Raw genomic sequence first — 26,565 nt, 5'->3', positions numbered from 1 at the left:
GTATGGGTGAAGCATTTTAATATTTTGAGAAGTTAGGGGAAGAGAGTTGAATCAAAAACCATAGAACCATTTTCTAAGAAACTGCCCAGAATTATCACCTTCACATGGACATTTCTGAACCTGATAATTTTGATAGGAAATATAATAAAGACTTGAATCTCACTCACTCAGCTAGGGAGCACCAACAACATGCTGGTTAAGATCATAGGCTCAGGCATCTGCCTACGTAGGTTCTGATCCTACCTCTGAAAAATCAAAGCTATATGACCCTGGGTTAATCACTGAATTTCTTTGTGCCTCACTTTCCACACATGTCAACCAAGAATAATAATTCTACCTGTATCTTAGGACTGCCATGAGGATTAAAAGAGATACAGAATATGAAACATTCAATATGGAGGCTGGCACAGATCAAGTCATCCATAAATGGATTTTCTTATCCTCACCACGTGCCAAAGCACAGGTTTAGGTGCGAGAGACATATAGGAAGTATTCTGCAACTTAGATTCATTATTTTTAGCACTTGAAAATGAAAGTGAGAACAGGACATAACCACTAAATGGAAAGCAGCAGGCAAAATATTAAATTAAGATAGAACTTGAGTCTTCCCTTGGTAGACACCCATGGTTTCTGCTTGCAGGCTATGTAGAAGATAGAATGACCTTTTATACTTAATGGAAGTGTGAATCACCCTCGGCAAACCACATGATGTGATATTGAATATCCGAAAGAACAGTTATATTTGGTATCAGAGAATAATTTGGTTTTCTGCTCAGAATTTTCAAGTAGCTTGTTAGTTTTACCTTTGGATTTTAATGGCCCTCCACCACCTCCTGAACAAAAGCCAACTTCATGTCTGAGGCATTCATGGCACAATTTGATCCCTCTCAATGTTTCTAACTTCATCTTGCACAAACCCCATGCATAAAGTTGCTATTCTGGCCAAACTACAAAACTCTAGTTCTGACTGGACTAAGGTATGCCTTGGTATAGTAGCTAATTTTGTATATTTTTTAAAATCTCGTTTGGAGGTTTCTGGAGACCAGGAATACCATCTTAGATATCCATACATTTTCCCCATAGTGATCAACATAGAATGAGCAACTAATTAAATTTGTTAAAGAAAGAGAGTACCCTATTCTTCTACTCAATTTACATTCATTTCCACACAGGAACCTTTGATGCCTTTTTTGTTTCAAAGCTATTTTCTTCATTCAACTGACAGCCTCCTTTTCAAACACCCTGATTCAGAAGATAATAATTACATTTCTTTAAAAAGGTACGCTTCTAAATTTAGCTAAGGTTTCAGAGTTCTTCAATTCCATACTTCTGTGAGAATTCTCTCACTAAAGAATTTTTTTTTGCTGGGGCTCCTTGCTAAAAAAATTTTAAAAAGAAATATTGTTTCCAGAGAGGCTAGTCATGGCACTATCCTTAAAATGATGAAATAATAATAATAACTACTTCCTACCTTCATGGTAACTGTGATGGTGCTATTTACATTGGCTTTATGCAACCAGCCTTGTTTGATCACACCACCCTTCTGAGAGCATAAAGATGATGAATCCTGAAACAGAGGGAAAACCATCAGTGAAACAGCAGCTGGCCCATTATCTAATCAAACAATTGGGGAGCACGAACTAGGCCCTGCCCCATTTTGCAAAGCATAAAGCTCCCTCTCCCTGCACCTCCCCACTCCCCCTTGAAGATGCCTGATTAAACCTGAAATTGTTAACAACAGGATGAAAGGCTCTGTGCTGAGAAATGGAATATTGCCTGCCATATCAGTAGACAAAGGATGTCAAAGTCAACAGCAATTGCAGCCACCAAGGATGGTGAGCTGTGAGCCCTGAGAGAACCCAGGAAGGAAAGAATACCTGCCATCTAGCAGCCATCAGGGAGCAGCCACTCCCTGCAGGGAGCCCTGAGGAAACTCAGGATCCTGGCTCCAGATAGCAGAGGTGTACATCAAAGGAATGATGTCAATGAGTCCTGACTCTTGCATCTTTCCATACAAAGAAGAGTGCTAAATTCCTTAACTTGGTTTTCTTTAATTAACAATCATCTTTTGATGTTCAGAATTCCTGCCCTTCATCACAAAACTTCTAAGTAACCTGGTTCCTCCTCTTTGCCTCCACTGCACAGTTCTTTCAGGGTTACTTGAGATGCTGTCTCCAGGGCCTGAAGTCCTTAAAATGTCGACTGAATAAAAACGTAACTCTCAACTTTTAGGTTGTGGATATTTTTTAAGTCCACAGTGCCATGCACACGATAGACACTCAATATTTACTGGATCATATGGGCTGTCTTGTGGGAAAGTCTTCTGCATTATGTAAATGGTCAAACTTCACCTCAAAATGTCATAGACATCTGGGTCCTCTGTCCCAAAAGGGATCTATTAAGCAGGAAAATCCAGATGAATCACCACACCACATGCCCGGTGTGGGAAAAGCAACTCCACAAGTGTGTCCCACAGGTGGGAAAATGGGTTTATACACACATCACTGCCCATTTCACTTTATTTTTCCTAAACTCCATTTGGAAATACAACAATGTTAAATTTAAAAAAAAAAAACACCCATTAGCTTGAAAGTTTGCCCCAGATCATTCATAAACAATTCTTTCCCTCATCTTTTCTCAGAGAAATCTCTCTCAACACAAGGGACCTTGAAGAAACCAGTGCAGTTGCCCCCATCTTTACCTCATCCTTCTCACAGTCCTCATCAATCTCAAATACATGATTGGGAATCTTTTCTGGTCGCAGAGACTTGCTGAAAATACAAAAGAGTTGTCTTAGACACTGAGCAAAATAGAAAAAAAGAAACCAAATCAAGATGAGTAGACTTCTTTCTTTCACAACCAAGAAAATACCAAGACATAAGAAGGTGGAATTCTTTTCTCCCTTTCAAACTCAGATTCTCCCCTCTGGCATTACCTTCTGTAAAAGGACTCCCACATGGGCAGCCAACAGCAAAGACGTAACTAAGCCCAAATTGCAAGGAATGCACGCCAGAGCTGTCAGTGGTTGTGGGACCTTATCTTTCCCAGGCCAAAAAGCAACCCCATGTCATTCTGGCTCTTCCATCTGTTTGCTATATGATCCTGGAATGACCATCTTAGGACTCAGCTTTAAAGGACATTTTTAAGACTCAGTTTTCTTCTCTGGGAAAGTGCCTTGAAAGCTACCAAAGGCTACACCAAGTCTTATTCCTCCAAAACATCTCCCATGTGATATCCTGTGAGGTTAATAATCTTACGGATGAAAAGGGGAGGAAAGAGTGTTCAAGTGACTGAGTGACTAGCCCAAGGTCACCCAGCTAGGAAGTGGTAGAAATAAGATTTGAACCCTGACAGTCTGGCTGTTGGGCCAGAGTGCTCACAGCAGCCTTTCAACTTAAATGAAAGAGATGCACTTAAAAAAAAAATTATCTACTTATTTATTGGGCTGCATCAGGTCTTAGTTGTGGCACACGAGCTTAGTTGCCTCACAGCATATGGGGTCAAAGTTCCCCAACCAGGAATCTAACCCATGTCCCCTGTATTGCAAGGCATATTCTTAGCCACTGGATCACCTGGAAAGTTCCAAGACATGTACTTTTGTCAAGAGATGTCTGGGGCCATCAAACTGAATCAAATGTCTTCTAGCTTTTTCACTGACAGCACTAGAAAATGCTCACAACATTATCCAGAATCAAAGAAGGATGATTTTATGGTCAATATACATGCACCAAAGCCAAGAAGTGAACACGTCCATTTCGGAAAAAATTTCAATAAGCAAAAATATCCAATTACCCAAAACACACTTACCAAACATGCTGGTTGTTTGAGTTTTGCTTTATTATCTGTTATAATTGAGAAGCTTCACAAGTGGTTTGAAAAAATGTAAAATGTTTAACAACTCGCCTCTTGAAAGTTTCTCTTAAATTCCAAACTTACCATGGCAGCATTCGAAAGTCTCCAGAGAAGTCTTCATACTTGTAGTTCACCACGTGCCAATCTGTGCTATAGGTTTTAATACACTGAAAGAAAATAGGAATCTTTAATTTGAAATGTAGGAAAGGTACATGCACACTGTTTTTATGTCTGGTAATAAGCTGACGGGGCTTCTCTGGTGGTTCAGGGGTAAAGAATCTGCCTGCAATGCAGGAAACCTGGGTTCAATCCCTGGGTCGGGAAGATCCCCTGGAGAAGGGCATGGCAACCCACTTCAGTATTCTTTCCTGGAGAATTCCACGGACAGAGGAACCTGGTGGGCTACAGTCCATGGGGTCACAAAGAATCAGACATGACTGAAGTGACGAAGCAGCAGCAGCAGCAATAAGCTGACAGACTTTTAAAAATCATCTGGGGAATGCTGGTACTGAGATCTTCCTTTGGGGATCAACTGTGTCTTCCTAAACCAGTTGGTGGTAATAAATCCCAATTCACATGTTCTCTTGGACTCTCTGGCTTCAAGTCCAAAGAGTATTCAAGTTTATAAAAAAAAAAAAGACTAAGAATACAAGCTACTTATGAAAGTATTTAAGCTGTATCCTCTATGTCACATCAAATAGACTTATTATGTAGGTCAGTTAAGTTCTAGTAATTTTGTTTTCCATTTACACTAAGAGTATTTTAAATACAGTATTTATTAAATGAATGAATAATGACTTTTCTTCTGTGGCCTCTGAGCCTCTTACCTCTTTGACAAACAAACTCTGGGCCCTCTTCTCACCATCTTCTGGTACAGTGGACTGGACTGTTCGGCGCTGACGACAGATCACAGAGATCTAGAAGACATAGAATATTCTTGCTATACGAACCAGCCTGAAAAATGCAATTTTGAAGAAGTACTAGCGGACTCACAGATATATCTTCCATTGGAAACATAAGCAGGTCTCGGAGCGGGTCACTGTAAATCTGAGTTTTTCTTTGGGCGATAACATTCTCATAGTCCAAGGGCTCAACAACTTTGGTCTTTTCCTTTATAAGAGACAAAAAGAAAGTAATACTGTCAAACACACTGAAAGTTCCTTGTCATATGTCCAAGATACATTATTTCACCAAAGGGATTACTGATAATCAGCACTTAAGGGAGACACTTTTATGAGAGAAACCATCTCTATAATTAGACACACACACCAAATACACACACACACACACACACACACACACACACACATCTCTCTGCCAAAGGCAAGAGTTCAGGAGAGACAGCCCTGTATTCTGCTTGTCCGTATACCTCCCAACAATTTATTGAATTTAAGGCAAAACAAAAAGTGGCCTATTTAGAAGCCTGTGAGTTGATAATGAGTATGCACTATTCACTGGGTAACTGAAAGGGAGAGAATACCAACATCCCTGTGCCCATTCGGTACCAGGCATGCTGTCCAAAGAATGCCTTAAGTTCTGTCATAGCTGGGGCAGGTATGGGTCCTGGAGATGCTTGATTCAGTGGACAGGGCATGAAAGGATGAGGTTCCAGGTGGCAAAGTCAGGGGTCCCTGTGGGACTTGCAGGTGACACAGCCATTGACAGTAGAGTCCAGCCCGAGACTAAGGTTACCAGGAGGAGGGTTAGTGACTCTGAGAAATCCAGGATGTTATTCATTTAATAAGAGAGATAACAGCATTTACTAAGCCCTTTCTAGATGCCAGGCACCATGCCAAGTGCTTTCTCTACAGTTTTTCATGTAAGACTCATAATAACCCTATGAAACAGGTTGGATCTTTGTCCCCATTTTACAGATGAGGAAATCATGGACTCAAATCAGGTTAAGTAACTTGCCCACCTGGAATTAGACCTGCATCTGACTCCAAAGCTCTGTTCTTTCTACTTCATGCAGTCTTCCCTTGCCTGAGAAATACAGAAAGATACTAAAGAGCAAGGTACTGAACTTGGAATAGGATCCCATCTCCTACCTTCAACAAATCTAAAAGATGCTAACAAAAACAGTATAGAGGTGTCTCAAGAAATTAATAATAGAACTACCATATGATCCAGCAATCCCACTTCTGGATATATATCTGAAGGAAAAGAAATCATTATCTCAAAGAGATAGCTGCACTCCCAAGTTCACTGCAGCATTATTCACAATAACCAAAACACGGAAACAACCTAGGTTTCCATCAAGAGAGGAATGGATTTTTTAACAATATAACGTATATAGATAGATAGGTAGGTAGATAGACAGAAAGATAGGTTGTCCAGTCACAGAAAAGAAGGAATTCTGCTGCTTGAATAAATCTTGAAGGCATTATACTAAGTGAAATAAGTCAGTATTATACGGTATCATTTATATGGTAGAATCTAAAAAAAAGTAGAATGGTGCTTGCCAAGGGCAGGGGGATGAGGGAAAATGGGGAGAAGTTAGTCAAAGGGTACAAACTTTCAGTTATAAGTTAAGTTCTGAGGATCTAATGTACAGCATGGTGACTATACTGTATTGTATACTTGAAATTTGCTGACAGTAGATCTTAAGACATTCTCACACACACAAAAAAGGTAATCATGTGAGGTGATAGATGTACTAATTAACTTGATTGTGGTAATCACTTCCCAATGATACATATATATTAAATCATCACATTGAAGCTTTTAAATATATACTTTTATTTTTCAATTATATCCCAATAAGTCTGCTGGAAAAAAAGATCTGAACAAAGATATACTTTATTTCAAGTCAAATTGAGAATTATCAACCCATGGGATTAAATCAAGCAGATTATCCCTATCATGTCTATAGATATGCATGTAAAATGAGTTGAAACAAAAGAAAAAAACTCTTAGTTTGTGAATGCAGAGATTTTTCTGATAGGAAAATTTGACCCCCTTGTCCCACATTTACCATGTTTCATGGACCCAATGAAAGAACACTGTGAATGCAGCTTCCAGCCCTAACAATCAATGTGTGATCCATTTCTCAGAGAAAAATGAGAATAAAGTGAATAAAGCCCCATCGAAGAAGGCGAGACTTAGTGAAAAAAATTTCAAAGTCTTGCTTTTGGTGCCAACTATCTTCCCATACAGATTACAAAAACAGTCCTCAAATTTCAATGTTTAACCTGTTGGATTAGCATCTATTAATCTCTCTGCATAGTAATTTCATAAGTACCTACTCAAAGTAACTTTGAAAAAGAAAAAATCCTCCTTCAGCTTTCTAACGTAGTTGTCAAATTAATATGCTAAAGGATACAGCAAAATGAACCACTTATTTACATGTGCAGTATATGCACTCTAAAAATGAAACTTGCAGTTCTCCGTGTGTTTTAAAGGCCACATATTCATGTTACAGAAAACAAGGTTTCACTTTTCATAGAAAACTGATTCAACTAAGCATTCTGGGTCTTTGGTCCTATTTCTTTATCAGTGGTAGCTCGAATGCAGAAAAAGGTAGAGTAGCTATTCTGAGTCCCACAGATCTTCCCCTGAAAGAAGATCTAGGCCTGTGAATCAAGCTTCATCTTTTTAAGAGGAAAAAGAGAAGGACTAAGGGCTCCCTCCCATCAGCCAGCTGCCTCTGATCTGAATTTTTTTTTCTCCAGCCCTCTCCCAGGCATTAAAAGCCCAAACTGTCAGTGGAAGAGAAAGGCTACAGTAGGAGTCAGCCCCAAAGAACCTCACCCTACATTTCCCTTCCAGTAGGATTCAGTGTAACTCTGTTGGCATCAGAGACAATGAAAACCTTTGACTTTTAGAATTATCATGATTTAATAGCAGCTCTGCCTGGCGGTCTATGTATACTTTTTAAAAATTAATTTGCATTGGAGTAGAGTTGCTTTAAAATGCTGTGTTCATTTCTACTGTACAGCAAAGTGAATCAGCCATGTGTATACAATATATCCCCTTGCCTGGCAGTCTAGAACATAAAATGCTTATCTAACTTTCCAATTTGGCTTTATCATTTGATGATCAGACTTACAGGGTTACCCTAAATAAAGCTTCTATCATACACAAAAAGGGTCTTCCTTTCAGGTTTGGGCACTGCCTTCCTGCCAGTTCGTGCACGGCTTGGCCTGAAAAGGTGCTTTCTCATAATGCAAGAACACTGTGTTATAATAAACGGTACTTTATAAACATCCAAATCATAGCAAGCTCCCACTGTGTACTTCTCTAAATTCTGTAGCAGCATTAAGTAAAAGGCAAAAGCACTTATATAATCTGGAGAGAAGCAAGCATATGTTTCAGTCTTCTCTTCCTAAGTAGTGACAGGAAAACCGTCGGCCTAAATTTGGAACCTACTCAGTTTTCACCATGTAGGAGAAAAAAAAAGGTTTGCCTTTGAAAGTTCATAGTCACTGATTCCTGAGGGCGCTTGAAGTAACTTGTTGGTTATATTATTAGGGGTTTGGGTGTTGCTTCACTCCAAAATGACTTTAAAGTTTTAAGAAAACACTTTCAATATGTATTATACCTGTTTCTTAACCCAAACCCATGAAATAGACAAGGAAAATACTATTGTTTCAAAGTTACACATGAAGAAACTGGCTCAGAGGCTTAAGATCAACTGTCTATATCCAACGGTAGAATCAGGATTCAAATCCAGGTCTTCCAACTACTGAGCCTTTTTCTGTTTTTAGTGTGCGTCCGTGCTCAGTCGCTGCGGTTGTGTCCGACTCTTTGCAACCCCATGGACTGTAGCCGGCCAGGCTCCTCTGTCCATGGGATTCTCCAGGTAAGAAAACTGGAGTGGGTTGCCATGTGCTTCTCAAGGGGATCTTCCCGACCCAGGGATCAAACCCAGATTTCCTGCATTGAAGACGGATTCTTTACCCACTGAGCCACCTGGGAAGCCCCTCTGTTCTTAGCAGTGTCTCCCAACTCAAGTTACTCATGTAAAAAGTCTTCAAAGATTTTTGCCACAACTTCTGTGCTATTATGTACTTCATATTTGTCTTCAAATCTCTTTTCCATTGAAATGGATTTACTGAAACAGTAAACTTCGTGTCAGTCCCCCAGAGGAAACTAAGTCAATATTTTCCTAATCCCTAGTAAAATAAAATTTTAAACGTCAATCTCTGTACCATGGTTTAGAACACAGTACACTCTTCCAGACTTAGGACACTAGTAGCAAATCTAAACAGACATCCATGTATAAACCCTCAAACTGTGAAGAAATGCACAATTCCACAAATTAAGATAATTTTCTGATTTCTAACATAGATTGAAATGACAGAGATTGAAAAAGGGAACTCATGAGTACAGATTCAGATACAATCCGCTTCTTGGTACAAAGAGAGGAAGGTACAAAGACGTATCCTCATTGGGCATCACCACCAGCATCAAACACTGAAGACTTTATGCTTTAGTGGTGGTCCCTGTATATCTACTGTACAGTGTGACTGATCATTCATCATCTTATGTATGTATCAATGTAAAACCAAGTTTGCAATCCTAAAATAATATGTAAATATGTATATGCAAGCATATATTCAACCCTCCAACCACTCATGTATTTAAAAGGGCACAGGGACTTCCCTGGTGTCCAGTGGCTAAGACACCACACTCCCAATGCAGGGGGCCCGGGTTGCATCCCTGGTCAGAGAACTGGATCCCACATGCCACAACTAAGACCTGGAGTAGCCAAATAAATAATAAATAAGTAAAAATAAAAGTGCACATTACTAGCAAGCTGGTTTATGCTATATCATTGGAAACTGTATCATTTTAATTTAATTTTTAAAAAGTAACCATAATCATGTAATATTTCTCTGTCAACAGTGCAAAATCAGCCTGGGTTACTTCTGTTTAGATATTACACCAAAGGTCATTCGTTCGCTGGTAAATTTTTGACTTTAGAAACTAGTTCTCCTTAAGAATGCTAAGAATGTCTCTTCTGCAAGTCTGCAGTGAACACTGCTTGACAGAATCCCTTCTGTATCACACTGGGAGAGAGAGCAGAGCAGGCAGAAGGCTTAGCAGTGGGGCATGGAGCCAATTCAAAATCTCCCCCTGCCACCTCCTTCTCCACATTAAGTTTTGGTGCCAGAAGGAGAGCGGCAACAACTGGTTTAAGAAGAATGATGGAGAGCAAAAGTTAGAAGCTGATTTTCTCAGTATTGTGATCAGACTATGGTTTCAATGGCATCTGAACAGAATCATACTGAAAATAACAACCATCTTAGAAAAGAAGGAAGACTCAAACAGAGGGGTTATTCCATGCATCTTTCCTTCCCACCCGTTGCCCACTTCCCTCCCTTGGGAATGACTCCAGAGACCCCCTAAGGGATTTAGCTCCCCTTTTGTTTCAGACATTTGGAGCAGGGTTTGGAGGGCTTTCTCCACAGAGATCTCAAAATAACTCTTTACGCTCAAAATGGCCCACTGGGGACATGCTGCTTCCAGCAATGCAGAAAAGAAAGTGGGTGGGTTGGGGGACAGAGCACTCTTATCAAGTCCCTGCTAAGCTCCAGGCTTTGTGCTAGCCCTGAGTGGCTCAACTGGTAAAGAATCTGCCTGCAGTGTGGGAGGACTTGGGTTCGATCCCTGAGTTGGGAGGATACCCTGGAGAAGGGAAAAGCTACCCTCTCCAGTATTCTGGCCTGGAGAATTCCATGGGCTATACAGTCTGTGGGGTTGCAAAGAGTCAGACACGACTGAGCAGCTTTCATTTTCAACTCACTTTGAGGAGCTCATGGTCTAGAGAGGGAGGCTGATAAAGCCAAGAAGGTTAACTTGATCATAGAAACTGTTATAACTTGAAGCCCCATTTGGCTTCCACACATGTGTCAGACCCTTTGATATCACATTTTCTTCCAACAAAACAACTGCACAAGTGTTCTTGCACATTAACTGTGAGCCCATCTATTCACATGTATAGCAATCAAAAGAATTCTCCTATGTGGCTATACATGGTCTCGGATCATTTCATCTTCTACTTTTGTTGATAAATTCTGTAAGGTTGGAGATTAGGTATCTGTCAAGAGTGGTGGGATGGTAAGGAGCAGCAAAATTTGAGCTGCAACTAGCAGAAATGAGAAACGTCACCACTATAGACTAGAGATTTCTAGAGGGGGACTCTACACAGCATGGCAACAAAGGAACCATGACTGTGAGGAATTTTTCATAAGGTTCATGTCAAGAGTATCTGGCTTTATTATGTCCTTGTCTTTTGTCAATCATATGATTACCTTTCACCAGCTCATTTCTTTCCCTTTTTCCAAATAGGAACTCAAGTACCAAAGAAGCTTTGAATTAATATAAACTGGATGATGATGCTAGTGGAGGGAAGGCCATCTTTTCAGTTAGTACAACCGACTTGGCAAAATAGACATGAACATATTTTAATAAAGATTATTTTTCAGGACAGATCTTGGCACAAATACCCAGTTATAAATCTCATTCAAGACACTGACCTTTCTTACAGCTAACAAACAGCTAAAGGGAAAATCATACTTTTCATGAGACCATGGGTCATGCTCATTCCTAATTTCCACCTTGGCTCTCACATTCTTCCTGTGACAGTCCAACCTCCAACCTCTCTCATCCACAGCCCTTAACGTCTTTCCCAACTACTGTGGCATTTGCTCACATAGAGCTGTAATTGCATTGTGGGTACTTTGAATACTAGTCTCCTTAGCGAGATCGTAAGCACCTAGAGGAGAAAACAATGCTCGTACACTAAGCATTAATATACACTAAGTATTTTATATCTATTATCTCACTTAATTCCTGCAAAATCTCTGCACAGGAGGTTCTTTTATTATGCCCATTTTACAGATGAGGAAACTGAGGCTCAGGCAGGTCCACTGCCACATATTAGCAGAGCTGGGATTCAAATCTATATCTATCTGATGGACTCCAGAACCAGTACTCCTAACCATAATACACACAAACAAATATAAAACATTTCTCCATCCTCGATCCTACCACGTTTAATTCCCTTGGACAGACTTGGCAATTTAGGATTTGCTGGCACTGACTCAAACAACACTATTTTTTTTTTTACCAACGTGAGATCTTGCCTTCTCATCGCCCTGATGATGCTGAGCATGACTGGCTTACGGAGCTTGTAATTGGATAAGAAGTTTTACGTTTCTTAGTTGTTGCTTCCAATTTAGCATTTGCCATCAATGAGTAGGGATTAGCACCTTAGGTCTTTTACTTTGGGGCAGGAGTTGGCAGATTCAACTTCAAATGGTTCAGAATCAGATTACAAAAAAACAACAGTAAGATGTTGTCAAGGGACCGTGTCTAATTCACCTCGGTATCCTCCACAGAACCTAGAAGAGAGTCGTGAGAACCACAAAGCCAGACAATAAAACAAAGAGACTGACCTTACACGTATGCTTTCCCAGCCCAAATGGCAGCACACAAGGAGACAGGGACAGCTCATTGATCGCTAAAGCTTTCAGAATTCATTTTCAGATCTCAGTTATAATTTGATTTTTGATTCTGAGAAATCAACAAAATGAGGTTCTAAAGGCATTTAAATCTGAGGAAAAAGAAAACTCATTTTTTTTCCTCTTTAGAGTTTTCGCCTAGGGAGGAATTCTTTTTAGGTGCCAAATTACTTTTCTAAGTATATTTGGCTATTTATACAAACTCAAGAACTATTTTTTAAAACCTACAAAGAATTTATATTATTTTTTTAAATCACAAAATAGACAAGTCTTGATATATCCTCTATGATTAATTCAAACTCGGTTAACAAGTGTTTTCATTACAGCCAACTCAAATATTATTAAAGCAATGTAGATTACCTACAGATGAAACAATAAAATTTTGATGAACTCTATACCCCAAAACTTGATTTTAACCGATAATTATAAGTTTACTCAATATGCTGGCTGACAGGTAGGAAAACTGATTTGAATCCAGTCACTTCCTTACTTTTTGTGTTCACTTTGTGCTAATTAGTATTTAAATGACTCAAACATAGGACAAAAAGAGGTAAAAATAAAAAGAAAGGATTGAATAAATTGAGAGAATAGTGAAGTAGCTCTTTAAAACTAGAAGAACACTTTGTATTATTTCAGTTCAGTTCAGTTCAGTCGCTCAATCGTGTCCAACTCTTTGCGACCCCATGAATCGCAGCACGCCAGGCCTCCCTGTCCATCACCAGCTCCCGGAGTCTACCCAAACCCATGCCCATCGAGTCAGTGATGCCATCCAGCCATCTCATCCTCTGTCATCCCCTTCTCCTCCTGCCCCCAATCCCTCCCAGCATCATGGTCTTTTCCAGTGAGTCAACTATTCACATGAGGTGGCCAAAGTACTGGAGTTTCAGCTTCAGCATCAGTCCTTCCAATGAACACTCAGGACTGATCTCCTTTAGGGTGGACTGGTTGGATCTCCTTGCAGTCCAAGGGACTCTCAAGAGTCTTCTCCAACACCACAGTTCAAAAGCATCAATTCTTCAGCACTCAGTTTTCTTCCCAGTCCAACTCACACATCCACACATGACCACTGGAAAAACCACAGCCTTGACCAGATGGACCTTTGTTGGCAAAGTAATGTTTCTGCTTTTTAATATGCTGTCTAGGTTGGTCATAACTTTCCTTCCAAGGAGTGTCTTTTAATTTCATGGCTGCAGTCACCATCTGCAGTGATTTTGGAGCCCAAAAATATTAAGTTTGACACTGTTTCCACTGTCTCCCATCTATTTCCCATGAGGTGATGGGACCAGATGCCATGATCTTAGTTTTCTGAATGTTAAGCTTTAAGCCAACTTTTTCACTCTCCTCTTTCACTTTCATCAAGAGGCTTTTCAGTTCCTCTTCACTTTCTGCCATAAGGGTGGTGTCATCTGCATAGCTGAGGTTATTGATATTTCTCCCGGCAATCTTGACTCCAGCTTGTGCTTCATCCAGCCCAGCGTTTCTCATGATGTACTCTGCATATAAGTTAAATAAGCAGGGTGACAATATACAGCCTTGACGTACTCTTTTTCTTATTTGGAACCAGTCTGTTGTTCCATGTCCAGTTCTAACTCTTGCTTCCTGACCTGCATACAGGTTTCTCAAGAGGCAGGTCAGGTGGTATTATTTAGCAAACCATTATTGACAAAAAGAAAAATGCAACCTGGTTACACATGTAATGGCTTTCTTTCTAACTAACCAAAGAATTTAACAAGTTCACATAGACATACAAAATTATTGCAGATAATTCATTCATGCAAATAAAGTAATAATTCTTGATAAAAAAATTTCATTCATGCAAGAAGAAATTAGACTATGTACCCATCAAATAATTTAAAACCTGCCTCAGATCTTGGTTCCCACTCCAGTAATGACATAGAAGAAGTCTTGTTGACTTTTTCCTGAATTTGACAAACAGAACTATAAGATACCTTGCATTCTTAAGCAGAACAAAATGTAAAATGCACTGATGTTCAACAGGTATACAGATTGAGCCAGCTAGACTGCTAGATTACTTCCATTCCATGAAAACAGAAAAACCCAAAGGTCCTGTTTGTGTCATTTGAACACAACAGGACAAGTCTATTTCATTTAAAAAGCTCTGTAATCTATAAATCAGCCACTCATCATTTTCCACCCTGGATCCAACCACAGGTCTACCCATTCCATTAATCTGCTTCTGACAATGAAGTAAAGAAAACTGATGGGCCCCATTTTGAAGACACACCTTTCTACAAATATTTTCCTTTTCCATAATCAGCCATATTGGATCTATCCATTAATTGAAATTCTCTCTGCCTTTTTTTTCTCTTTTTGTGGGGAGGGAAAATTGGGGAGTGGACTTCGCTGGTGGCTCAGACAGTAAAGAATCTACCTGCAATGCAGGAGACTTGGGTTTAGTCCCTGGGTTGGGAAGATTCCGTGGAGAAGGAAATGGCAACCCACTCCAACATTCTTGCCTGGGGAAGAGAGGAGCCTGGGGGCTACAGTCCATGGGTCACAAAGGGTCGGCATGATTGAGCGACTAACACTTTCACACTTTTATTCCCACACTTTCTGCCTTTTTTGAGTATTTTCAGTTTATACCACTTCATAATACATTCTAAAGCTATGTGAAATAAAGTGAGAGCTCCTTTGATTTTTCTTAAGTTTACCTCTTTAAAAAATCAGGAGATGCCCTACTTCTTGGTATATATAATTATTTCAGTATACAGTGACCTGAGCCATGTTTATCCTATCTACCCATTTGTGATTAAAGAGATAGACCTTCTTCCAGTGGGTTCTGCCTTTTGGTGATGTGAGGCAGGAGTCTATACATCATGCTGCTTATCATGCCCCGTATCTTCCTGTCCTTCCTACGTCCTGGGCGGACTGTTCCCAGTATTCAGTCTACAGTCACTCCCATGCTGCTTGAGCAGAGCCTAATCAAGTTCAGAGCCTACTCTCAGGTTAGTAAGTTTCAATGACCTCTCCAGTGCTTATCCGTCCAGAAATTCATCTCTCACTTTCCTGTCCGCATTTTCCAGCTTCATGGGGTCTCACTGGGGCACAGCTCCTGGGAACTTGGCAACCCTTAGGAAAGGCTGTTAAATCAGACCAGCATCCTTCAGGTAACCACTCCTTGGCTACTCAGCATTTTTACACATCTTCCTCTAAACAAACAAACAAAAAAAAATGCCTATCTGTAATCTTTGTTTCTTTCTTTAAGCCAACTCCCTCTTAACCAGTTTCACTTCCTTATACTTGAAAAAACCCTCCACTATTTAGGAAGAGGCGTTCCCAGTACAGCAACCATCTGCCCCTCACTAGAATGCTTAGGTGTCAGTGTGTGAGGAGCCCAGGTTTCAGGCAGAGTCCACAATTGGCCTGGTACAAAAGTGAGGCTTGCTGCCCTGTCACTCCCTGAGGGCCGTTCTGGAGCTCTTACAGAAACACAAAACATACAGCTTAGTTCTGACGGTCATGGAGCATCCACCCTGTGTCAGGCAGTGGGCTACAGAGCTGAGGAAACAAAGATGGGCAAGATGTGGGTGCTGCCCTTCAGGAACTCATGACCTTGAGAGAGAAGACAGACCTTCTCAATAGAGAGTTAAAATATGACGGGATAAGGGGATACAGAGAATGCTGTGGGAATGCAGATTAACTCTATGGGTGAAGGAGGCTCAGAGGAGGTCACATGTGTGCTGAGCCTTGAAGGACTGAATAAAACTGCCCATGGCAGGCAAGGTGGAGAAAGGCATGGCAGACAAACACGAGAGCAGAAGTAATAGAAAAGGATGAGAATTCATGTATTCAAAGGGCCTGGGGACACACAGAATAAGGAGAAATGGTTGAGATGAGCTGGAAAGGCATGATTATGGAGGACCACAGATGCCAAGACCATGAGATTGGACTGATTCCTAGTATAGGCGATGGGGAGCCAGCAGAGGTTTCTAAGCAGGGGAATGACATGAACAGATGTTCTACTCGTATTTATGCATGGAAAGCCAGGAGGTCAGCGCTAATGGAAATTAATCCATAAAATGACAGCATAGGCTGAAAATTTGCCCCATTGTCTACATTTTCCAGGAGCAATACACAGAATTATGGAAAACTACTCATTAGAGTTGCATACAAAACTACTGAGGAAAATAAAGTGAGGGTTCTGTTTCTGTGAGGAGCTTTTCTTTCACAGAGAAAGAAGTGCTTGCTTACATCTTCCTTGTGTGGCAGAGATTAATTTGCCGGAACATTTTATTTTGAAAATATCAACTGCCAATTTGCACTTCATGTGTTTCCCACACCTTTTCAATGGCTAATTTGATTCAAAATGGTTAAATTTTCAGCAAAACGTAAGGTGGATCATAGTATTTCTTTTTTTAAACCCCTTCAAGGGGTCAACACAGCCTGCAGAGTTGGTGATTCGCAAAGCAGAGAAAAATGTTGGGGTAAACAATGGGAAGGACTGAATAAAAATGTCCTATGTTTTCCTTGAGAAATACAGAACATATTAATATAATTAGCAATAAGTTTTATTAATTAAAAAACAAAACCATAGCCTACAGAAAAAGGCTTGCTCTGGTTAGTAAGGCTTATAAGATCTGGCCTCCACTCCCAGCCTCTGACCCTGCCCTCTAATCCACATACCCCCCACCCCGTGGGCAGAGCTCCTAAGGGCTATGTTATCCACCTTTGCTGCTCCTCTACCAGTTCTGCTCCTCTTCCAGTTCTCCCCACAACCCCACCGAAAGACTTCATGAAGCTGCCCATCTCTCTAGGTACAAATGGCCACTCCCTTCTACACAGTGCTACCCACCTCCTCAAACCCAGAGATAGTACCTGTACCTCCTTCCTCATCTTAGTCCCATGATGAAGTGCTATGGTGCCCATTTCCTTTTCCACCTCTCCCCTCACTAGAATGAAAGCTCTATGATTCGAGGGTCTTTGTCTTATTCTTGGCTCTATCCTCATCACCCTGAAATTACTATTTTAAACGACTGAACGAACAAAGTATGAAACCACTGTGATTACCTTTCTAATCTCAAATTCAAGATTTTCTGGACTTCCCTGGTGGTCCATAGGATAAGAGTCCACCTGCTAATGCAGGGAACATGGGTTTGATCCCTGACCCAGGTAGATTCCACATGTGGGGCAACTAAGCCTGTGCGTGCCACAACTAAGCCCAGGTGCTCCACCACAAGAGAAGCCAGCACAATGAGGAGCCTGTGCGCCACAACTAGGGAAAGTCCACAGGCAGCAACAAAGACCCAGTACAACCGAAAAGAAAATAAAAAGATTTTCTGCCTCTTCCAATCTTTGAAGAGGACCACAATCTACAAAATGCTCACTGAAATACACACATTTGAGTAGCCATCCAAAGCAGCCACACTACCGAACACCTTATTTTATTTTTTTCGAACACTTTAATAATATGAATCATCACTCATTCTTTTTTGACAAAGTCACAACATCATATATGAAGTTTTCATAGAAACAGGCACACCTGCATGAAGAAATGTAAAGTGTCAGGGGGTAGAAAATCGTGTTGGTTGGGCATGTGAATTAGACTTGAGAGAAAGTTGATGACTCCAGCAAAACTCTTTTTGTGCTGGTAACAGTTGTCCCATTGCCAAACTTCCTCCTGAGCAACCTCTCTCTCTCTCCCCATCCCTCCCCCCTCCCTTCAGCTCACATTTTCTCGGTGTGAAGGTGCCTACAGGTACATTTTCTGGCTTCCTTCCCTAAAAGTAACCCAAAGTGCAATTCATCATACACGCAAAGAAGCACTAGCAAGAAGCACTCCCAAAGCCCTTATCCAAGCACCCCCATTTTGCGATGCTCATCTGATGCAATGAAATTGCGAGACTCCAGACTCAGCACAACCCTCCCTCTACAAGCCTCTACCTATAACATGTGGCTGGACCGCTGTCATAATGATCGAACTCTCTTTCCTAGAAAAGAATCTCCCCATGTTGTCCCCAGGACCATCTCCACCTAGGCTAACATCCCCCTTGCCCAGTCTCTCCATATGACATCACGTTCCTGTCCTGGGTTCATTTTCATTTCAACCTGGACCCCCTGGTCAATAGCCCCCTCATGGAACCATGTCCATGGCCACTCCCCAGCACTACATCAAACCCCTCCTTGCTTGTCTTTCCTGCCACAGGAGAAAATCCTAACTGGGTACTCAGGGCCTTCATTTCTGGGGATAACAAATCCTTGGCTCAGCTGGGCTCTCACAGTCTCCTCAAGGATTTTACTTACTGCTTGTCAGCTTCCTGCGACCTAAAGAACAGGATACTTGAGGTTCCACGAATGGAAAATCCCCTCTCTCTTACAATAGCATCCTGCTTGATTTGCATAGCTTGATCCAAGGGCTGATCTACCGAATCTGCGGTCCCCACTGGCACTGACAAAATTCATATAACCCTGTATCCTTCCATATTGATTTAGCAGTCAACTCCTTTCCAGGTGCCACTTTCTCTACTCCTAATTTGGTTCCTAATCTGAAGTCTCTAAATGATCCCTGGATGGGCTACGTGGGATCTGTAAAAGTCTGAAATTATATGAAAAATGTATAAACATCTTTATAGGAAAAGGACCCAGAGCTTTCCGTACCTCAAAGGAGTGTGTGATCCAAGAAAGGCTAAGATCTACTGCCTTACTAACTGCATATAAACGGGTCGCATTTTTTTTTACATAAGATTTATTGACTTTGTGTAATTATAAAGCAATACATCGGACTTCCCTGGTGGTCAGTGGTGAAAAACACACCTGCCAATGCAGGGAACACAGGTTTAATCCCTGGTGGGAGAAGATTCCACATACCATGGGGCAACTAAGCCCATGTACCACAACTACTAAGTCTGAGCTCTAGAGCCCACGAGCTGCAACTACTGAAGCCCACACACCCTAGAGCCCATGTTCCACAATGAGAAACCAACACAATGAGAAGCCCGCACACTGCAACTAGAGAGTAGCCCCTACTCTTCTGTGACTAGAGGAAAGGGCATGCAGCAATGAAGAGCCAGCACAGCCAAAAATAAATACTAATTTAAAAAATTTTTTTTAATTTTAATTAAAGCAATATATATTCATTGAAGGATCTTTAATCTAAAAATGTAAAGAAGAAAAGAAGTTACTTAGAATTCCATCATTCAAAGAGGACCACTATGAGTGACCATTTTGATGTTCCTCCATCTCTTTTCTATTTTTTCTCCTTTTAAACTGGATTCATACTATTGATATCTGATAGTTACAGTGTTCCAAATAACATGAAAAACTTCAGAATACAAGGAATTTGGGACTAGTGTTCAAAAATTCCTTTGATTTCCAAGTGCATTCACCAACAAAATTTCTTGAGCACTGCTATGTGTATGATATACCACTCCCAAAGTCAAGAGGTAAATAAAGCCTTATCCAAGTTTTCACACAAGGTGTTTAAAAATTCTAGGGATTTCAACAGTCTGTGTAAAGCTCTATCCTAAGAAAAAGAACATTTTAGTTTAAAATGACTGGATCTATGTCAACCAGAAAAAAGGGGAGACAGGTGGCAAGAATGACTTAATTATGGACTTGGAAGAATGCAATTAAAACCACTAGAAGTCAGGTTTTTTAAAAAATGGTTTTCCTTTACTACCAAAACAATTTTATCACCTAATGATAAAAAAACAAAGGTGATTAAAAAAACACATGAGATGGGACTATAGTGTAAAGGCCCAGGTCATCTCACATGACTCACAAACTCATTCTGAGGAAAATTCCCTGTGTTTTGAGCAATGACATTAGGAAATAATTGTGTGGCTTCCTAACTGTTCAGAGGACAGCACTTGTTTGCTTGTGGAATTCCGCTGTGTTTAAAGAGGATCATCAGTGTAATTACTTCACTGACACTGCTTACATATTTCACAATCAAGATCATTCTGGAAAAACAGGATTATTACTTCTTTGCTTTAAATATATATAGGCAGAGGACAAGCCAACTGAAAGATTTCTTATCTCAAGTCCACTCCCTCCAATACAATTTTGAACCCTCATTTAAGTATTATTCCATTTTTGAGCAGGAAAGCAAGTTAAGTCTCTTTGCACAATTCAAGGCTGAACCCAGTGAAATGCTCTAGAGCTTTCTCTCTGTCACCCCATCCCATGCTAAACCATTGAGCCTTTTCCTCATTCCTCTGACCATTGGAAGTCTCTCTGAGGGAGTGATCCAGGCCTGACCCCGTCAGAGTTTGCCAGAACATACTGGAATTGACTGGAGAAGGCACAGCCTCTGGTCAGGTCAAAGGCCCAGCCTTGCCTTCTTGTCAACACCACAACGTGACTGCAGCTTCTTGCAGGGTCTAAGTGAGGTAGTCATGCGGCAAGCAGGCAGAGGCAGCCCCACTGCAATGCCTCAGCATCTTTTTCTTCCTTAGGGCCACAGCCCCTTTCAGAAGACCCTGGGGCAGCCAGTGGACAGGATGGTTGAGAGCGGATGCAAGAGTTAAGAGCCCTTTTTAGGTCACCACAGATCACTGAGCAGTGATAAAGAACCCAACTGCCAATGCAAGAGACATAAGAGACGCAGGTTCGATCCCTTGGTCAGGAAGACCCCCTGGAAGAAGGCATAGCAACCCACTCCAGTATTCTTGCCTGGAGAATCCCATGGACAGAGGAGCCTGGTGGGCTACAGTCCACAGGGTCATAAAGAGTCGGACACAACTGAAGCAACTTAGCTAGCTAGCTAGTAAAAGTCGCTCAGTTGTGTCCTACTCTTTGCAACCCCATGGATTGTATCAGTTCAGTTCAGCTAGCTAGAGCACTGAGCAAAAGGAAATCCAAAAAAAGAGGCAATATATGTATACATACAGCTGATTCACTCTGCCAAACAGTAGAAACTAACACAACATTGTAAAGCAACTATACTCGAATACAAATCAATAATTTACAAACTCTTGGACTTTCCTGGTGGTCCAGTGGTTAAGAATCCACCTGCCAATGCAGGGGGTATAGGTCCGATCCCTGGTCCAGGAAGAGCCCACATGCTTGGAGCAACTAAGCCCATGCACCACAACTACTGAAGCCTGTGTGCCCTAGAGCTTGTGCTCCAACAATAAGAGAAGCCACCGCAATGAGAAGTCCTCGCACGGCAACTAGAGAGTAGAACACGCTCACAGCAACTAGAGAAAAGTCTGCACGCAGCAACGAAGACCCAGCACAACCAAAAAATAAATAAAAGAAAATTGCTAAAAAATCTCCTCTACATGTACAAGACATGAACCTTATCTACTCAGCCTTGCGGGACTGGGAGCTCACTGTGGGCAGATTCTCATTCTTCTTCACCTTCATGTTCCTAGTGCTTTGCACAGTACAGGGGGCACTTGATAAGTATCTGTTATAAGCTGATTGAGTCAAGTACATGAAACCAGAAATGATCTGAAGACATTTCCTATTGTAATATTCTATGAACTGTAAGCAGGCATCCTTCTGTAGACAAGAAAAACTTTTCAGAAGGTTTTTTCAACAAAAACTTTGCAAAGAATTTATTCTATTTCAAACTGCTATAATTTAATATTTCCTATAAATAAAATATCACCTTAAAATGATAAAAAATTTTCAATAAAAACTTTACAAAGAATTTATTCTATCTATATTTCAAATTGCCATAATTAATATTTCCTATTAATAAAATCTCACCTTAAAACGATAAAAAAAAAAGAGCCCTCAGATTCTCTTAGAATGCCACAAGCAACATAAGGGGGACTTGAGTCCATTCACCAGGGCTCAGTGTGTTGCAGAGAAAGACCAAAGACTTTAAAGCCCTTTTATACACTTTTCATAGAACTATAGCTGGAAAGTCAGACCTGCTGACCCATTAAGTCCCCACGATGTGCTCAACAGCTTTGCAACTCGACACCTACTGTTTCTTTTCTGTTTGAGGATTGTCTAAGGTGCTAAAATTTCATGGGGGAATAAGTAGGTGCTAGGTACTACCTATACCAGAAGTGGTAGAAAGTGATGGTCATTTTACTGACAAGAGAATAGTTAAAAGTAAATATGGTCAGACTTTCCTGGTGGTCCAGTGGTTAAGAATCCACCTGCCAATGCAGGGGACGCTGGTTTGATCCCTGGTCCTTGAAGATACCAATGCCTCAGAGCAACTAAGCCCGTATGCCACAACTACTGAAGCCTATGCTCCACAACAAGAGAAGCCACCACAATGAGAAGCCCATGCATCGCAGCTAAAGAATAGCCCCTGCTCACTACAACTAGAGAAAGCCCCCTCACAGCAACAGAGACCCAGCACAGCTAAAAAAAAAAAACACATTTTTAAAAAGCAAATATATGGTCAAATGAAAACATTAAAGATTTCTGTATTCTGAATGACAAGATTATGGATGATTTTTTCTTCTTTTTTCTGCTTTTCCCCCAATTTTTCTAGCACAAACATGTATTGCTATTATAATCCAAAAACATAAAATCAATTTTATTAGCTTTTTATTATGGTAAAATATACATAAAATGTACCATTTTGACAATATTAAGTGTACACTTCACTGGCATTAAGTCCATTTACATTGTTCTGCAACCACCATCATTATCCATGTCCAATTTTTTTCATCATCCGAAACAGAAACTCTGTAGTCATTAAACCCTAACTCCCCCTTCAACCCAACCACTGGGAACCTCTGATCTACTTTTTGCCTCTATGAATTTGCTTATTTTAGGTACGTCATACAAGTAGAATCATATAATAATTGGCCTTTTGTGTCTGGCTGATTTCACTTAGCATGATATTAATATTTTCAAGGTTCATCCATATTACAGCATGTGTCAGAATTTCATTCCTTTTAAAGGCTGAATATGATTTCATTGTACATATGTACAATGCTTTGTTTATGATGGACATTTGGGTTGTTTCCACCTTTTGCCTATCGTGAATAACAGGATATGAACACTAATAGGATGTGTTGATAGGAACACTGGTGTACGAGTATTTGTATGAACCCCTGCTTTTTCTTTGGGGTTCACAACTTAGAAATGGGATTGCTGGACAATACAGTTGTTAGGGGAAGCACACTGACTGAAACCACCCACCCTGGCCAGGCACCACAGTAACAACTTACATGAGTTGTTTTATGACAGGAGGTCCTGGTAAGGAACACAGAACTAATAAGTCAACACCAACCAGAAGAGTTCAGGAAAGGTCAAAAGGAAACACCACATGTTCAACCACCTCCCAGAATCCTTCTCACTGGCATCCATCTTGGCTGAACAAGGCATGGACTTGGAGTCCACAAGGAAGGACTCTGAGTCAAAATGAACGGCTAAAGATGACCCGGAAACTAATCCCATCACCATAAAACCCGAGACTGTGCGCCATGTGGCAGGGCAGTTCTCCTCGCTTCCCTTACCCTCCGGCTCTCCACCCGGGTGCCCTTTCCCAATAAAATCTCTTGCTTCGTCAGCACATGTGTCTCCTCAGACAATTCATTTCCAAGTGTTAGACAAGAGCCCAGTTTCAGGCCCTGGAAGGGGTCCCCCTTCCTGCAACAAATGGTGACTCTGGCGGGACTCTTCTTCATTGCAACTGACATCCTGACTACTCACGGTACTCAGAGACCAGCTTGCCCACGAGTGGACCAGACCCACCAGCCGCAATTGGGACCCTTTTGTCCCTGGTCTCCTCCTGACTAGGACAACTGGCCAGAGTGCCCTGACCCAGTAAGGAACAAGAGACTTTATTGACCTCTCTCCCCTTCCCGCTCTCTTTCCTCTCCTTAACACTTCCTATTCTACCCCTTTTTTCTTGTCCCCCAGTCCTGGATGCAGGAATTGGTCAAAGGGCCTCAGCCTGAGCTGGGGATCGGAGACTGATCACCTCCTCTTGGCAGAGACCTTGAATTCTGGTTCTGTTCTGGTCTGGTTTCTGGTAGGGCTGAGTTCCAGTCCTCCTTTCTCTGGAGGCCCAGGGTAAAGTCCCGTAATGCCTGGATATCTGCAGGTGGCAGGAGACACCTGTAAGGCAACCCCTTTTGCCCTCCTCTCCCACCTACTCCCCCTTCTTCTTTCAACCTGGCTTCCTTTCCTCTCCCTTTGAAATCTTTGAAGACCTGAGATATTTTCATTTACTCTGTTAGTACTTGGATCTGGAGTTCTCTGTCTCTATAGGAGGTTTTCTGAGAGACTGTAACCTTGTATTTAAGGGAGTGTCTGATGAGGACTGCCATGTCTGTGGGTGTGTTTTATACTCTGTGTTCTGTGTTATGATTTGTGATGGCCATTCTGCTTTGTCTGGCCACCATTTGGTTTAGACCTGCCACCATTTTGTTAGAACTTGATTTTCTTTTTCTGTGCCTTGAGACCAGGGCTCTTAGGAACACTTATCTAGACAATCTCTAACTCCTGAGACTGAGGAAAAATGGGAAAAAGCCTTTAAAACTTATAAACTAGTAAATTTTATATTGTAATATCTAATTCATGACTAAGCTTAGAAAATGAAGCTAGATCTTGTGTTGTGTCTGTCTGAATATGTTTCGGTATGTCTTTGTCTCTGGACAATATTTTTGAGATTAATTTGTAAATGAGCTCTATTTAATTGGCTTAAAGAAAAGTAAGCATTTACATATCAAATAATTCTAAATTAACAAATTCCAAGTTCATGTGAACTGGGAAATATTCAGTATTAAATATCTGATATTAATGTTTGTTGATCTATCTAATACAGACATGTCTTAGAGTAATTAACATTAAGTAGAATATTTTCATTGTACCTAGGTTTAATATGTTAAATATTATCGTATCTGTTACAAGTTTGTCAACAAGGAAATTACCTCGAGTGAAGAAACTTCTAAAAAAATGTAAATGAGGTATGAGCTTTTAGATAAACTCTATTAAGAATAATTATGCTTTAGAGGAATATCTGTCTAAAATAATCTCTCCAGATTGGGGTAACTTAAATTTCTAAGGGTTGTGCTAAACTGTTGGAAGTCTATTCAATAGCTAGGTCACTTCCAAATAAAATAAGATTTTGAAACATTTACTACTAAACACTAATTTCCTTTTACAGAGAAACTAAAGAGATTTAGGACTATAAATGAATAATGTTTGGTGCCATCCTAAAATGTTCTAAGAAAGCAAAGGTTTTAGAAATTATCACTAGTATTTATGCTCAGGAATCTATAAAATGCTAATATAAAAGTTAGTTCTTGGTTGCTAAAGGAAAGTAAGAAGTGTGTTTTCAGTAAAAAAAAAATGTATTATAAAAAAAATACTGAAAAGAGTTATGCATGATCAGTATTTTCTAAAATTGGATTACAATTAGTTAGATAAATGGATTCTGTTAGGAATGACACAGCCATAGGAAAACTGGTTAGAGCCAACTAGGTCCAAGATGGCAGAGTTAACTTTCACAAGACCTTCAGCCTCAGTATATATGACCATTGTGACAAATCAAACTAAATAATATACCCATCAGCACTAAATCTGACCAAATGTTCTAAACCCTTTTAATTGATTTTTTTTATAAAACTTCCTAAATTGAATTCTGTTAAAGTTCCTTTGACCTCTAGCTAACTTTGGGGTGCTTCAGAGGGCCCCTGAAACATCCCAAAGAGAGATATTAAACTAATTGTGTTTATTTGGTTGGTTAAATTACACGAAAATATTATCAAATGAGTAATAAATCCTCTCATGTTGTAACATATGGTAAATATTACTAATATAGGTATCCTAGAAATTATATGGAGTTCTTAACATTCTAATATGTCCTGGTATTCTAATGGAAAACCTAATGACTTCACAAAAGTTAACAAAGGACTGAATGAACCAACAAATATGCTTATAACTTTTATGGTTTCTATCTGAAAAATTATAGGCTTGAATTTGTGTTTTCCAGGAGTAGGGAAAACTGTCCTCTCAAACTAATTATAACAGCAATTTAGTAAAAGTATACGTTATAAACAAGACAATTATATTTTCTCTCTATCTGACTCCTCCAGAGATTGGAAACTCTTATGTTTCCAGTAACTTTACCAGATGAGTTAGGAAGGTTATCTCACTAACAGGTACAAAAATCTCAAGCAATTTGTGAGACCTTAAAAAGGGAAGAATTCACCTAGATTTGTTATGTGATAAGCTTTTGGTGCGAGTTTCCCAGCCCTGTTTTATTTTAAAAGTTCAGTCTGAGGCTCTATAAATATTTCAGCAAAACAAAAAGTCTGTGATCAATTATGGTTATATAAATCATCAGGCCAGAATTACTGAC

The 26,565-nt window shown here is 40.4% G+C and overlaps 1 protein-coding gene across 2 annotated transcripts in view; it reads right to left on the bottom strand.

The window, feature by feature from the left end:
• Positions 1-26,565, bottom strand: part of DOCK11 (dedicator of cytokinesis 11) — a 202,450-nt gene that overhangs the window by 146,899 nt on the left and 28,986 nt on the right. For both annotated transcript variants that reach the window (XM_043895989.1, XM_043895990.1), the window contains exons 2-6: positions 4,846-4,962; positions 4,680-4,769; positions 3,937-4,019; positions 2,702-2,771; positions 1,472-1,567 (exon numbers count right to left, since the gene is read on the bottom strand). In XM_043895989.1, coding sequence (XP_043751924.1) covers positions 1,472-1,567; positions 2,702-2,771; positions 3,937-4,019; positions 4,680-4,769; positions 4,846-4,962 — 456 coding nt within the window. The remainder of the gene's footprint in view (positions 1-1,471; positions 1,568-2,701; positions 2,772-3,936; positions 4,020-4,679; positions 4,770-4,845; positions 4,963-26,565) is intronic.

The sequence above is a fragment of the Cervus elaphus genome, chromosome X (assembly GCF_910594005.1).
Source record: "Cervus elaphus chromosome X, mCerEla1.1, whole genome shotgun sequence".
NCBI classification, from domain to species: Eukaryota; Metazoa; Chordata; class Mammalia; order Artiodactyla; family Cervidae; genus Cervus; species Cervus elaphus.
The sequence above is the reverse complement of the archived record's forward strand: the minus strand, read 5'-3'. Positions and strand labels throughout refer to the sequence as shown.